General features: G+C 44.8%; 1 protein-coding gene and 1 long non-coding RNA gene across 5 annotated transcripts; one reads left to right on the top strand and one right to left on the bottom strand.

Annotated features, from left to right (window-relative positions):
- The first annotated feature begins 1,857 nt into the window (after nucleotides 1–1,857).
- LOC105447840 lies at nucleotides 1,858–4,253 on the top strand. Its single transcript, XR_974169.1, has 3 exons — nucleotides 1,858–2,024; nucleotides 3,203–3,319; nucleotides 4,094–4,253. It is a non-coding gene; the product is annotated as an uncharacterized LOC105447840 (long non-coding RNA).
- LOC105447841 (protein lethal(2)essential for life-like) lies at nucleotides 2,385–13,443 on the bottom strand. Of its 4 annotated transcripts, none has more exons than XM_011686073.1 (4): nucleotides 13,314–13,443; nucleotides 11,053–11,298; nucleotides 4,401–4,625; nucleotides 2,385–3,107 (listed from the first exon to the last, which is right to left on the bottom strand). In XM_011686073.1, the coding sequence occupies exons 1-4, from the start codon at nucleotides 13,422–13,424 to the stop codon at nucleotides 2,973–2,975; spliced, it is 717 nt and encodes a 238-aa protein (XP_011684375.1). In that variant the 5' UTR covers nucleotides 13,425–13,443; the 3' UTR covers nucleotides 2,385–2,972. The 4 variants fall into 4 exon arrangements, with proteins under 4 accessions (XP_011684375.1, XP_011684376.1, XP_011684373.1 ...); XM_011686074.1 differs by having other exon boundaries at nucleotides 4,401–4,622; XM_011686071.1 differs by lacking the exon at nucleotides 2,385–3,107 and having other exon boundaries at nucleotides 4,218–4,625.
- Between the last annotated feature and the right edge of the window lie 2,558 nt (nucleotides 13,444–16,001).

The following is a 16,001-nucleotide window of genomic DNA, read 5'->3' as shown; positions in this document are numbered from 1 at the left end:
AGGGCCTTTGTCGGAGGCCGTTTTCGGGCCGGGCTAACGAGGCAATATGAAAAGGAAATCGATAGAGCGGTACATGATACACGTCGAGAGGGAGAGAGGAGAGAGAGAGAGAGAGAGAGAGGAGAGCGAACGTAATATTATGCAACCCGGTTGTAACGCCGCTATTATGCGTCGTTGCCCGCCACGCCACGGTCGAATCGCGTCGTCGCGGTGTTGTCGAAGCCCGCTGCCGGTGCGCGTCTCTCGATCGCGAAGCGCTTCATTTATCTTCTCTCTCTGTCTCTCTCTTTCTACTTTTTTCCCTTTTTCCTCTCGCCGCGATTACGCGATCTCCGAGCGCGAAAGATCGTCCCCGCGACCCACATCCGACCGACGCCGAACTTGGCGGTATACACATGTTGCGTAATGTTTGCGTCTCCGAGCGGGCGCGACAATCTCGCGTTTACATCGAAATTGCTCATTCTCACGCTATCGCGCGCCCGTACCATGCGTGAGTCAACATCCCGGCACCCGATCCCGTGTGTGTTTGCAAACACACGCGTCTATCGCGCGCTTCGCCGGCCGGCCGGCCGGCCGGCTACGACCGCTCCTCCGGGTATCCCCGCGCGCGCGCGGCCGCTCCTCGAAATCTCGTAAAAATAGCTGTCGTTCTCCTCAAGAGTTGATAAAAAAAAAAAAAAAGAAAGAGAGGAAAAAAACTACGTCGGAGCGGGCCGCAAGGTCACCCCGAGCTGCCTGCGCAGTACGGAAATCCCACCACGCGAACGCTCGCTCGCCCGACCGTGTATAGGAAACTGCGTTTCAACGTTTCGGCGTGGCGGCACGCACGCGATTTCGCAATGTTGGATCACGACCGGCGTGCGGCGTCCCCCCCCCCCCCCCCCTCCCAGCTCCGCGTTAGTGTATATTTCGTGTTTACAAAAATATTCTCGAAAAACAATCGCCTAATCCGTCGATAACCGGCCGGGTGGTCTCCGTTCGCTGGCGATAACAGAAGCCTCTCGTTGTCGCATTACGCAACGGAGCGCGAGTTTCGTCGGGACGACTCCTGCTCCGGTCAGCGTAAAATCAATCAGTCCTGTGCGAACGTAATTTCCTTCCGGAGCAATAGCAATTCGGACAGGCACGAGGAGGCGGCGGCGGCGGGGGCCAAGGCTGACTCGCTCCTGCGAAGTAGGTCCTTCGCGTAGCGAACTCTGCTACGCAGTAGGCTACCCGTGATCGATTTTTCTTTTTTTATTTTTATCCGGTCCTCCCGCAGGTTCTCTTCCGTCGAGAGAAACAAATCGACAACACGCACACAATGCCATACGCAGCGGGCGGCGTTCCGTTGAGAAGGCTGCTACGCCACGTTATACGAGCGGCATTATATCACACACCGGTTGACCGTGTTAATGGCAGCGGGGGTGACGGGGGGGCGGAAAGGGGGGGGGGAAAGAACCGGCGGCGTTCTTCTGTATGTGCGCGTGCATGTGGGATGGGCGATATGGTGGGGCCTCTCCGACCGCGGAGCTGAGCGAACGTGCCAGAAATCCCGTCGTCCCTGCCGGCCGGGGAACCGGATCAATACTCTGGCGTTCGCTGATTTCTCGATTATGCCGTGGAAAAAACGCATCGATCGACGCACCGATCGACAGATCTCGTCGCGGCGATGCCGATCGTCGTGGTCCCGGGCCCGGCCGGACGGCGCCGCGGCCCCGAAACCGTCGTTCGCGGGTATTGCGCATTTACGTGACGTCGTCGCGGGGACGCGCGGTCGCGGCGCTGAGCATCTCGAAGCTTCTTCCGTCGCGGCGACGCGACGGCGGCGGCGGCGGCGCGCGCCTATATAAAGCGGCCGGCCGGCCAGCCGCGGCGCATTCGTAAACAAACCCTGGTTCAGTTCGGACGCTGCGAACACCCGAAGACCCCCCTTCACCCTTCACCATCAGTGTAACACACTTCGGCTTCTTAACTTCGTCGAGACCGCCGGCACGGGAAAATGTAGGCGAGCGGGCACCAGGTGCGGAGCGCGACAGTTTACCGTAGGTATTCCCCCGATTTTCGGGTTTTCTGTTTTTTTTTTTATTTCGCAAAACTCCAAACGCGATCATTCGATCCCGTTGATTTATATAATTGGATTTGGTGCATCAAATTTTATCACAGTAGCTTTTATCGTAATAAAAATAGTTGAGGATGTGACTGAGGTCAGGTTGAAGTCGATACTTCGATATGGTTTTGAGACTTTTTTAGGAAAATAATTTATTTGCTGCATTGATAGTGCAAGATCATATTGACTTATAATTGGATTTGGTGCATTAAATTTTATCACAGTAGTTTTTATCGTAATAAAAATAGTTGAGGATGTGATTTAGGTCCCGATTGAAGTCAATATTTCGAGATGATTTTGAGATTTTTTAAGGAAAATAATTTATTTGCTGTATTGATAATGCAATTGGAAAGTAGTAATACCAAGGAAGATGAGCGGACAAGTTTTAATGTGACGCTTAACGCTCTGGTATTTCTTCTTTTTAATTGACAATCGCTAAATTCCAGTTATACACACATATAAATTATATTATTTTCTATTAGATCTGGCTTCTCTCGTTAAGGTGATTTTTAAATGATGTTTAACTGTTTTGTCTCTCATTGTCAGAGATCTATTAGTTACATCTGTCTGATTTTAATCGGAAAAAAACAAAGAGAGAAAATCAATTAAACTGAAGTACTAAAGTTAATTCACATAAAATAAATTGGAAACTAGCATGAGAACTTTACGCAGTTGTAGAATATAATAATTCATACGACGTAACAAAATATATTTATATTATGCACTAACAATTTATTATACCTTCGTGAAATAAATATTGGAGAATTATTAGAAGTGTCACGATTCTGTCATATTTTACAATATCATATTGCTGTAAATTAGAATCGAGAAAGTAAAAGAATGAAGTGAACGTCGGAATGAATGTTTCGGACAATTAAATTCTTTAGTCGATGGTAGTGGTGGTCGTAGTTGTAGCAGTAGTACCAGTAGCAGTTGTTTCGACGGGAACCGGCTTGGCAGCTGGTACTCCCGTTCGAACGACGCTGATGACTCTTTCCGTGCCAGCCGGCGTCACGTTCTGAAAACATTTCGTGAAACACAGAAATATATAAGCATACCCGTCATCCACGACAAATGAATTATGACAGCTATGTGTTTGTGTCTTTTTTTTAGTGCACCCTACGGGGTCGGTGCTTGAACAATCCGTACGCGACGATAACAGCCGTGATTAGAATTTGAAATTCCTTCACGCTTTGAACAAATATGAGAAGAGTATACTTCGAGATATAGGTAAGCGCACGAAGTGTTTAGACACGATAATATTTACTATGCGTTAAGTTAATTAGGACTATTGTCTGTGGACGATGAATTGAAAGAGTTAAAAATACGATGGTTAACGTGCGAGGCATGTAAGCAAGTGCGACCTTGGACTATTGTTACGCCGACAGTGAAAGAGAGAGCCTTTGCCTCGATAAAATTAACTTTCCAATACGTTAGAATCATTGCGAAAGAATTATAAGTTTAAATAAAATTTATATAAAGTTCAAAATAATTTGAATATATTTGCAATCAAATTTATTTTTATGCTTTCTGCGTCTAAAAAAAAAAGAAAAACGATATAAATAAGTAAAAAAAAAAAAATGAATGAGTTTTATCAATAGTGACAAATCGATCAATATTGATAAATCGATAAATTACATAATAGATGATTACGTAATATATAAATAAAAATAAGTCATGTCTGATGAGGGACACTCGACTGTCGGCTGAAAAAATGTCATCGATTTTAACAGAATCCGATTTTTGAAACTCCCCGAAAATGCAATTGCTAATTTTTAAATCTGGAAGACGTTGACTACCAAGTAGTCGTAATGAGAGCACACTGACAGCTTGTCATTCGCTTTTGCATAGTATCGCCGAGTTTCAGGAAACTTCCTTTAAAATCGACGCACGCTGATCTTAAACGACTTAAACGATATCCGCGAACATGTGTCTCGTCCACGCACAAAAAGCCGCGCGTCTTGAATTTCGCAACGTATAACGAGACATGTTCTGTTTTTGTAGTTTAGAGCAGACTCGTAGTGTTTGAGATCCAAAACCGTCTCGGCACCATCTCTGCCTCTAGTACTGCACACTGAGGCGCAGCAGTGGGAACGTCGGGATCGAGAAAAGCAAAAAGTCAAATATGTAACGTAAGCCGCACCAGTTAATAACAAAGACGAGATAGGGGGAGAAAGAGCGAGAGGAGGAGGGGACAGAGGGAGAGAGAGTGAGAGAGAGAGAGAGGGGCTCCGTTCGTTCGCGGTCGAATCCGCGAATGAAGAAGCGGGGCGGATGTTGACGCGGATTGTCTCGGCTCGGTCGAGCGTACCTTCTTGGGCGCCGTGATAGTTAGCACACCATCCGAGGAGAGGGTCGAGGTGATGTTGACCAGGTCGTGAGACGGGGGCAGGACGTATCTGCGTACGAAGTGCCTGCTGATGTAGCCGTGCTCGTCCTGCTTCTCCTCGTGCTTGGCCTCAACGACGACTTGATTGTCGATCGTCTTCACCGCGATCTCGTCCGGTGAGAATTGTTGCACGTCGAGTATCACCTGCTGATCAGAAAGCGCGGGCCCCCCCGCCCCCTCCCGCAGAGGGAGGCCCCGGGAGAGCTTGTTGAGTTACAACAGTCTGCAGCTCGGTATATCTCCTCTCTCTCCGCCGTCCGGAGGACAGGAAGTCTCGCATCTCTTCCGTGAGCGATCGTGTGTAAAAAACAGCCCGCCATGCATTCGTGAAAGCGAAAGTTAAGTATCGATCACTCCCCGGTATATATACGAGAGAGATTTAACACCGAAAAAATAATGGTCGATTTTTGAGCAATAAGTAACAACCCCGCCCACTTTCTTTTCTCGCATCGCGCGGATTAGCGTTTCCTTTCGTTTCGCTTGTCAGTTTTTCGTTTCCTTGCTCTGGCTTTTAACCTTGAATTTTTCGTTCTCCCGGAAGAGGATCTCGAGCGTTTCGCCGTGTGCGTCATTCTCTAGCGCATAAATGTAATTCTCTAAATCCGCACTCTGAAAACAAAAACACCGTAAAACGCGTTAGGCGAGCCATCTCCACGCATAACAACAGTTTCGGCTTTACCGTCTGGAGCAGCAGCGCTTCATTCGATCTCACTTTCGTCCGTTCACGCGCCTCCGCGCTCAAGGGTGCCCACCGCGGGCCTCTCAAGTTGTTGGAGTCTCCGCGACGAGAAAAAAAAAAAATAAAAAATAAAATGTGACAATTCGGCCAACGCTCTAAATCCTATCCCGACCCGTCAGACAAAGCGCAAGTCGTAAAATTACCAATTTTTTTGTTCTCGTCTCTCGATTTTCTCTCTCTCTCTTACATATGTAATCCTCCGCGATTTTTTCTAGATTATCGCGCGTTATGGTACAAAAACAAATCGGGAAGATGTAGTTGTCGGGCGCACCTACTTGTGTGAGATTGTTCCTTTTTTTTTTTACGATCAAAAAAAACGAGCATACATACAAGTAGGTGATTCTTCTTCGTTTTTGCAAGCGAGCGCGCGGTCGTGCAGGGAGCGATCGGTCGCGATCGCGGTGGCTGGTCCCTTTGCGGCCGGCGCCTCGCTTCGGCGAGGAAGAAAAAAATTGGAGACCACAAAAAACAAAAATTTAAAAAAACAAAAAAAAATAAAAAAAGCGAGAGAGAAATAGAGAGAGCGAAAGAGAAAATGAGTTACATTTCTGACATAGAACGAGGAAGCTTTTAACAACCGATCGGTAGTGAGGCAAGCGCCTTTAAAGCCTATCCGGGTGATCCTGCGTGATCCTGGAGCTCGGCGAGAAAGCGCGAGCGCGAAGAGATTAGCGGAGGATTTTTTGGCTGTGCATTTTGAGAAATAGTACCAAAAGAAAAAAAAAGGAGAAAGAGAAGGAGAAAGAGGTTCGCGGAGCGACCGCGCTCCGCGAGCGGTCGGCTCGAGTGCTGCGCGCAGAGCGACACATATTTTGTACAAATAATAAAAAGAGACTAAAGCGAAGACGATACAGATAGTTCCGTGTAAAGAGAAGGTAAATAGAGCACAAAAGTCACTTTTGTACGATTCTACATTGTTGTGGGTATTCAGAAAAAAAAAGAAGAAGCATTTATTTTTGTATAGAGATTATAAACGGAGGGGGGAATCGGGGCCCGGCGCGGGTCCCGTCCGCGCGAGCAGCGACGGGCCCTTCGAGTTAAATTCGAGTCGGGGGGTGCGTCGACGGCTGTCGGTTCGCGTGCGGGACGCGACACGGCGTCTCGGTTCTTCCGACACGAACAAGACTGACTAAATGCGCGCGGCGCGATACGAATCCACTCTTTCGGTTGCATATTTTATTCCGTGGCTGCTGCGCGCGATTTCTCGCGTGCGACTCTGAACGAAGGAAAAAAAAATAAAACGAAGTCAAGACGTCACGAACGAGAATTTAAATAGTCACCTCGGACCTGCGGCAGGCAAACTGTTTGCGCGCGCGATCTGCGCGAGGAAAAAATATCGCGGAAAGAGAAGGAAGAGTGAAAATAACAAAAGAGAAAACATACACATACACAAACACACGTACACACACCTATGTACAATAAGATTAAAGAAGGGGGAGGTAAAACGAGAACTGTGGTAAAACTGTGATTTCATAGAGATTCCGAAACTCTGGCGTGACTATAACCGGAGACTTTTATGGAGCGCGATCGTCCTTCTTTTGTAATGCACATATCTCTCGTAGAGGACTCTCGGCAAATGAGAAGGAAAACTAGAGGGAATAGAATGGAACCTGCTAATAAACGATAAAAATAGTAACAATACAGGATTTGCCCCGGTTTTTTAACCAAGGATTTAAATTTGAATAGAACGATTAACTGAAACTAAACCTGTAGGTGAAGCTAGATTCTTTTTGGCACAAACAGAAAAAAAGATCATTGTAAAAGAGGACGAATAAACGCGCCGTGAATGTTTTCTTGAAGGGCGATTCAGATTATTTGAACCTTCGTGGGGAAGAGAAAAGCAAAAAAGAGAAAGAAAAGACAAAAATAGCTTATTCGCAAAAAGAAAAAAAAATAAGAAGGAAAAGTCGTCCCTCCGTTCCGAATTTATTCGCCCTCTCTCCTCGAGAGGAGGGAGGGTGCGAAAAAAAAACAACACCCCCTACCATCCCCCCCCCGAAAATAGTCCCGATCGAGCACTCGTTTCACCATCCCCGGACCCGATTCGAAAAAGTCGAGCTGCCGCACGTCCTCCCGGTCGGACTTCGCGATCGCGCGATTACGAAAGCGTAATAAGATTTATATACAACGCGTAAAATTGTATGCGTGCATGACGATTAGAGACAGCGGTAGCCGCACAGCAGATGCAGCCATCAGTTTCTCGGGCCTTCTGGTGTTCCACTTGTTTTGTATTGGGATCCTTTTCGTTCGTTGCTTTTAGCGACCCTTACCGCCGAGCGTTGAGTTTTTCACCCCGTCCCTTATACACTCGGTTTCCAATCCCCCTGCCGGGGCTTTCTTTTTCTTTCATCCTTAACGGTTGATTCGGTCCCCTTTGAAAGTAACGTTCGAGTCCGCGTTCGATTCAAGAGAGTAGATTAGCCTACATTTCGATCTCTTCCGTTAACGCCTTTTTCTTCCCTTCCCTTCCCTCCCCTCCTTCCGTCCCCTTCCCTCCCTCCCCCCTTCCAGCCCTTTTTATTTTCCTTCTTACGAATGCGCCCTTTCGTCCTTCCCTCTCACGTCACCTTCAGTCATTTATCCCCCGCGACTTTTCTATATTTGGAAATCTGAAATTTGCTACTCGTTTTTTTTTTTCGCTAGAAGACAACGTAAAAAGAAAGTATCTTCCCCTAAATACACTTATTATTGTACTTTTGTTTCGTAGGATATATCATTCGAGGCTCTTTGTATTCGACACAAAATTTTGTTGTATTGCGTCCGATACAAATCGCGCTCGAGCTACAAATACCAAAAATAAGGGAGTAAAGAATTTTTTTTGTGTATACAAATAACCGCTAAAGAGTTTAAGTCGTGTCTTAGTCCCTAAGTTGTATTATCACGCGTAATCGAAACACATTCCGTTCTGTTGCATCACGACGAAAACCTCTCGCGAGGAAATAAATTGTAATTGTAGCGCACATATTTTTGCGGCAGAGCGAATCTCGAATTCATATAAATTTAGAACTGTCAGGCGAGTCGCGTTACATCCACGCGGCGAAATTTGCGAGTGTAATTTTCGATGAGCCGTAGACGTGCGAATTCGTGAGTTTACGAGCTTCTTAGGCAAGTTGCATATATTTGTATTCGACGTAAACAGCCGACTAAAAGAGAACAAAAAAGAAATAACAGAAAAGAGAGAAGAAAAAAAAAGACCGTCGCTTCAAAACCGCGATTAAGTTGTTGTCGCGCACAGTAAACCAGTTATATTCCACTCGCGATCGTATCACCGCAACTTCCACACACAAAGAGAGAGAGTGAGAGATAAGATAAATTCCGATTACGGCGTAAACACCGATCGCTTTATACGAACTCACAATCAGTGAACTTCAGGCGTGTCGCGACACGCTCTCACGACGCAATACGTATCTGCAGCTTGCTTACATAAAATTTGAATCTATTAGGCAACACGCGGCGACACTCTGGTTGCAAACCGAATGTAAATTTAATCGATATTACTGTCGAGTTACTAAGTTACGCTAAGAGATCCGAGGCGCGATAAGCGCTGAACGATTCTCCTTCTGGGGATCGGGAAGCGGCGGCCTCGCGGACGTTTTATCCAGTGCGAAATCAAACGAAAGGTCAAGGATCCAACGACGTCTATACGAAAAGGGACAACCGCGCCCTTCATTCGCGTTTCGAACCCTTCGGCGAGAAAGGGGAAAGAAAATGAGAGAGACACTTTCCGTACATTGATTCTAATAACAATCGAATCTAAAATTCATGCTCGGATACGACAGCAGGGCATTCGATTGATTCTTGATTCTCGACTTGTCTAATACTTGTGTACGTTTTAGGATATAACTGCAGCGTAAGATAATCGGTATATTCCGCAGCGCGTGTTAATCCTTAAGCATTAATCGCGTGCATATCATCCCGAATCGCGAGTACCGCGTAGACTTTTTTTTTCTTCCCCCGATCTATTCTGCATCCGTGTGCACACAGGCCGTATTGACCGCTGATCATTTCCGGAAACGCGACGGCTAATCGGTCGTAGAATTTTCTCCGTAAAAATCTGTGAAAGTACAGAAAGAAGCCTGTCCAGTCCGCGGCCAGTTCCAACGACCAAGAAAACCGTTCCGAAAATAACTCGTTGCATCACACTCGCGTTCGGGACACACTCCGTGGTATAATTTTAACGCGCGTTGCTTCTTGTTTACGCTTTCTTGCCATATCAAATCAGACCGGACGAACGCACATCCGCACAGGGAAAAGTACCACGAATAGTTTTTCTTTTGTCTACGCCGTTTCGAGATTACGCGATAGAGCGGAGCTTCTTCCAAAAAGGCTTGTAAAGAGCGAAAATTTAATAAGCAATTTAGTATAACGAGTATTCTTCCGAGGTGAAATTATATAGGCGGTGAGATTTGAATTGCAGATCAATCGAGAAGTGATAACGGTCTTGTCGTCCATTTGTGTTGTCGATTATTATTATTGAATCGATTATTACGTAAGAAAGCGAGAGACAATTAAATCTTTTCTGAACTTCTATTAGTTCCGAATAGTTTTCGGCCAATTTCTGTCTTTCGGAGGATCCCGCTAGCTATATATATAATCGGCGGGATCCTGCGAAAGACGGAAAATTGGACCGTTCACACAGCAGTACTTCCGCCCTATAATATATATCTTAAGTAAGCTTTTAACACTTTTTCCCCCGACGAAAACGCTATATCATTAACGACTCTACGAAAAAAGATTTGACCAAAATTCTGTCAGTCAACTTCTCACGATAATTAAAATACACGAGATAGATTACGTGAGTTATATAGTTTACAGAATAGAACTTATTTCGACACAAGAAGATGCTTCGAGCACTTTCACAAGTCCGTCTGATCGCAAGACTAGCGCGCAACTTGACTAACTTGATTAAACCGTGCATGATTAAATGATTACGTATCGTAAGAGAATAAACGAGATATCAAAGCTAAAAATAACTAAAAATAACGACATAAGTTATGTATAATACTGGCAATCAAATTTTGATAAAAGCAAAATCATTCTTGTAACGTAAGGCTTATAATTTAAGACTATCTTTTCGTGTTTTGCTACGAAAAGATGAATCGTTTGGTGATAAAATTACAAAGGATCACTTTCATGATGTAACGTCACGTAACATGGACGAGCACGATCGCGAAAAAAAGGGACATGTAATTTCTGGCCACCTGATCTAAGATTCCGTACAACATATTTCTACCTCACGATCTGTCGACGCAATAAATTGAATAAATTTCTAGTTCTAGCCTGACGAACGGGAACAATAACAAGCATAGAGATAAATTCCAAAACTAGTTCAGATATCAAAGAAAGCGAAAATAGTTTGGCAATTTTTTTTTTTTTTTCAATAAAACTGCATATTTTGAAATAGAAAAAATAAAGTGAGATTACAATTAGTTTTTTGAAAGCAAAATACAGTTTGGCAATTTTCGTTTCAATAAAATCGCATATTTTGAAATAGAAAAAATAAAGCGAGTTTACGAGAAGTTTTTTCAGACTACAGACATTTGGATATGAATTTCTAATAACGTCTCAATCTGCAACTAAAATTACTTTGAAAAATCCATTGAAATGTCCGCAAAGAAATTGAAATAGAAACTTGAAGTTTTTCAACATTTCAATCCTATAAATACATATATGCAGACGACATATAGTCACAGATCAAAAATTATCTTATTCGCAAAGACCCACATGTTTGAACTCAATTCAAAATTCATAGAGATCCGCAGAAAGCGAAAAGAAAGATTCGCAAATTCACTTTCGCACCGCGCGACTGTAAAAGTCCGATCTACAAATACCAACCTGGAAATTGTCATTTTCCAACTGGATCGTGCTGGTCCCGCTCGAGTTTTGACGCGTCACGTTCCCCCACGGTCGATAGTACCGATTCCCGAAGCGTGGGGCCGGCCGATCGAAGCCGAGACCGGAAAGGGATGATAACAGATCATCACGGTGGAGACCGATGCCGAAGTGCTGGTCCAAGAGCCGCGAGACGGGACGGTCGAAGTCGTCCCACCAATTTCGGAAAACGAGCGGCACAATTGACATCTGCGAACATCGACAGCGCGGTAATCGGTACGGACCACTTTCCGTTTAAAAACAAAAAAAAACAAACAAAAAATCCAAAAAAAAAAAAAGAAGAGACTCAAAGAGAAAGGAAGTAGAGCGGTCCGCGAGCGAGAAACGCATGAGTGAATGAAAACCCGAAATAAGAGTGAAAGCATGCGGTTATAAAATAGCAAACCGAACAGAAATAATATACGTTAACGTATAAGTTTTAAGCTAGGCTGCACGAAGGCTAACTCCTTCTCACTCTTAGTATTACTGATCGAACGGTATATTTAAGGATTATCGTTAAGCATACAATTATTAGCGTATACAATTTCGGAATTACTCTCGGAAATACTATAGTTAACGTACGAGCACACACATACCTGGCACACACGATTCTAGGGTAAAAGAAACAAAGAACTTAACCGCGCGATCCTACACACGACGGCCGAAAAGTACATCGCAGTTAAAAAAAGACTTATAAACCGAAATCATACCGGGTCATCCATTCCGGAGTGGATGAGTTTTGCGCGACGCTGACGAAGATACGCATTTAATAAATTTAATAATAAAAGTAATAATAAAAGGCTCCTTATAACAATAAGCGAGTCCGACTCGCACAATCTTCTCGACTCGTCACCACGTCGTTACTAAATTTAATCTAGGCTACGCTACGTTGGTTACGGTTAATCGATAGCTTTTAGGGGAACGTCAGAGCGCCGTTTAATCGAGTCCGTTTAAAAATTCGACACGTGCGGATTAAGCCCTCCCTTCGTTAAAAAGTCTAACACACGCGAGAAGCCCTTTTTCACTCTCACTGGAATTCTTCCCTTCGACGAACTGAATAAATCTGTATATAAAAGAAAAAAAGACAAAGACTAAATCTTGACGCGTCTCGCAACATCACGCAACGTAGAGGGACCTTCGGCGATAATTTGCAACCATAATAATTTTCCCTCGCGCGACGATAGAGAAACTTCGCTTGTAAGCAGACTCGAAGATGACATCTCGGTAAATAACATCACTCGGCTTTGTAATCATTCCCGCGAAATTGTACGCGAGCAACGCGAAGTAGACGCGCGCGCGAGGGTGGATATTCTCCGGCGAAGGGAGTACTATTAGTTCGTATAATCGATTTCGTGACAGATACAAAAGAGAGAACTCGTCTAATTCAAACAAAGTTTAGGCTAGTCCGTAGGTTTAAGCGGCAGCGCGGAACCGCGAGAAAGCGCTAGTCCGTTCGCGTAAGATCACGCAATGGGAGGGGAGGAGCAGATTTCAAGCAAGAGCGCAGCTCAATCCTCGGGGCCGACGGAAAATGTGTATCGACCAGCTTAGGTGACGGAACAACGATAACGATTCAATCATCAGGCACAGCGCAGGGACTAGTTTAGAGTCACACGCCCTCCGCAACTGCTAAGCCTTGTACCTCAATACACGCGTCCGAAATAACACACGCGCGCGCGCCCGCGCGCGCGATTTATATCGAACGACGCAATACCGAACGACTTATAAGATCCGCAAAAAAAAAAAAGCATCGCGCAGGTGACTCGCGGTAAAATTCCTCACTCTTCCCTTCTTCCATAATTAAGGATACGCGCGTCTTTTTCCAACCGACAGGACCGCTCTCGCGATATATACGGTAGTTGGGCGGGTGGGTGGTGCGAGGACATAAGGACCGTTTAGCTTAAGATTATTCCGCACAAAACGTACTGATATAAGCTTACTTCTGATCTAAAAAAGAAAACACGAACAAGACAAATAGCGCGTAAGGTTACTCTTAAGTCTTAAGGTTACACTCTTAAGGTTTACTCTTAAGATAATCCTAAGATTATCGATACACCACAATCCTCCTTAAAACCGCTAAGCTCTCGAATTAAGCTAAAATTAGTGAGTCAGTCAGATGAGAACGGGGGATGGTAAACACCGGGGGAAAACACCCCGGTGGGGTGCGATACGCACACTCTCAAAGGAGACACAACAAATATATCGGGAATATCGTGCTACCGTACTTTGCAGGTGGAACGTGAAGATCCGACCGAGATTGTACTCCCAAGATCACCAAACGATTCCGGGTATCGCCCGAGTCGACTTATGATTCGGCGCGAGTTCGCGGATCCCATTTTAAATAGCCGCGACGCGTAGGAGGTGCTCTCTCTCCTACAACGATCACGTGACGCTTCCACTGACTGTCCTGTCCAAGAATACATCGAAATACAAGAGAGAGAGAGATCTTTGGCGGAGATCGACTTCCGCCGTTCTTTCTCGCGGCGGCGGCGATCTCGAACATTCTCGAAACTACTTCGTGAAACCACGATCATTACGAATCGAAATTCGTTCGTCATCCCGCGATGACGAGGCGTCACCGAACCGAATTTGGGGCGCCTGATAACGAACGGTGTTGTGTGTAAAAAAAAATTCAGACTCGAACTTGTTCGTGAAATTCGACTTATCCTAGCAAGCATCATCGCTCTGTTACCGAGCCGTCCCTTGCATCGACGTTCGAACGCTGCCCCCGTCGAGATCGCGGAATGGCATTAGTAGTAGGTCTAATGCACTTTGCTTATCAGCCTGTTGTTTACTCCGGACAGTCGTGTTAAAATAAAAATAAAACTAAATCCTAAAGTCGGATCGGAACGCGTAATCTCGTAGTCGCGACGTTGCATCTTTCACTACAACCGATTTAAAGAACTGATCGTGCCGTCGTCTGCATCGCACCGTACGGTACTTCAACCAAGCGTTTCTCTTGAAGCAAGCTTTTCTTCGCACCGGCCATACTTCGGTATACAACTTTCGCTGAGCAAACCACTAGAAATAGAGAAAATCGACCGAAATAGAAACAGCGCGCGCGCGTCTTCGATCAGTCGCGATGAGAATTCACATGACGGTTTATTCCAGAAAATCGTAGCAAATGAGCCGTGGACACACTCTTTCAATTGCCGCGAATTAAAAATCACAAGCGTATAGAGGGGCAAGAGTTACCACAAGTTTTTTTTTTTCTTAGGAGATACGGAGAGTGCTAAGAGCGCACATTCTTAATGCGGGCTACACCCACACGCGTGTTATTTTAGGATATTGGATTATACGCATTTTTCTTAGAATACGTTTCCTTCGATTTGCTTCTTTCTCGTTCAGTGTATACATAAGGAAAGTTATGATTAACGCCGGTGTTTTATTATAGCTTCGCGCGACGAATTAACGACGTAGCTTAACCCGTCGATGCCGTCACAGCACCCTTTGAGATTCTTCGGATTTTTCGATTCAATGTTTCGGCCGCGACACGATCGCGCCGCGTGCACGATTCTCGTCCGCACGAGAGATAGTCTGATCAGTTTTTTTTTCCTTTTTTGCGTGCGTCGCTTCGCGCGAGGATAATTTTAGCAGCAATGCGCACACCGCAATCGATAAACGACGGCGATTCACCGGATTACATAGCTTGATTTATATAACGACTCCCCCCCCTTTAATGGGGGGGAAGGTCATCTAAAGGTATTGTTATCTAAAGGTATGGTTGTCTAAAGGTATGGTCGTCTATAAAAAAAACAATAACGAAAAATGACGTGCACGTCAGCCAAAAAAAAAGAAAAGAAGATAAAGCTTAGGTATATGTGTACTACTTATGCATAATGCTAAGAGTAATATTTAGGGAAAAAGGTGTTGTGTATGCTAAGCTACTTCGTTACTCCGCGAATTCCGTCCGCTCGCGGCAAGTGCCTGTAATGAAACAACCTTGAAATAGCTCGTTTCTCACGTTTTGTCTAAAAATACGCTGCGCCCGTCACCGACACTTTCGGTAATAGTCACATTTCCGCAAGACGAATAAATTTAAATTCAACGCAGCCGAAAATAATGGAAGATACAATACAACTGTGATGTTCAAGTTGAGCGCGATAACCACCACATTGTCGAAATATCTCATCGACCAAAAGCAAAGAAACAGTTTTTAGAAACCTCGAGACAAACACGGTTATCGAATCCTGATTTTTTTTTCGAGCCGGAGAAGCGACATTTTTTTTCTTTTGTTTCGATCAAGAGGGCATATCTCTGGCAAAGGGAAAGAGCCCTTGGGCAAAAATTCTTAGATCCGGCGACGCACTTGCGGCAGGTGACGAAAGACGCGAGTAATTTTAGCATTAAGCGTAATTCCTAGCTCTTCGGACGAATCATACTATGTGGCATTATAGTAATAACGATAAGCTAAACGTAAGGGTAATTAAGTTACTTTATGTCCGTCAACCGCGCGTTGGCGGCATTGAATTGAAAAACAATATTACAATGTCGTAACATTTATAATCGATAAGCTTATTCCGAGCGGGAGTCCTCCGCCTTAAAGGGGAACTCCCGCGTCTCTTTACCTTTCACCTTTACTCCGAGATATTATCGTGAGGTATATTCCGTGTGTTTACGTGTGTTACACTTCGATAATAAACTCTAAAAACGACACTCGATACTCTGATTGTCTCTAAGGATAAGACCAAAAAAAAAAAATAACAAGCTAAATGTCTCGTTGATACTGGATAAAACGTACCATCGGATCCCGTAGACGTAATTACGCGATGTATAACGCATACCGTTAAGCATATGTTGTCAACATACGTAAGAATCTCTGCGATGAATGTGACTTATAGTAACCATCCAAGTTTAGGCTGATACTTGTAACTCGATGGGCTATTGATGTTATTACACTCATATCCTCCTTG

The sequence above is a fragment of the Wasmannia auropunctata genome, unplaced genomic scaffold, assembly GCF_000956235.1.
Source record: "Wasmannia auropunctata unplaced genomic scaffold, wasmannia.A_1.0 LD336090.1, whole genome shotgun sequence".
Taxonomy (NCBI): domain Eukaryota; kingdom Metazoa; phylum Arthropoda; class Insecta; order Hymenoptera; family Formicidae; genus Wasmannia; species Wasmannia auropunctata.
This window is presented reverse-complemented; position numbering and strand designations above follow the sequence as displayed.

Excerpts from the sequence above, each read along its gene's own strand:
- LOC105447841 (XM_011686071.1), bottom strand. The coding sequence starts at position 13,424 with ATGGGATCCGCGAACTCGCGCCGAATCATAAGTCGACTCGGGCGATAC. Across the intron at positions 11,299-13,313 it reads CTTCACGTTCCACCTGCAAA|ATGTCAATTGTGCCGCTCGT; the intron begins GTACGGTAGCAC and ends CGATGTTCGCAG. Across the intron at positions 4,626-11,052 it reads TGGAAAATGACAATTTCCAG|CAGGTGATACTCGACGTGCA; the intron begins GTTGGTATTTGT and ends CTTTCTGATCAG.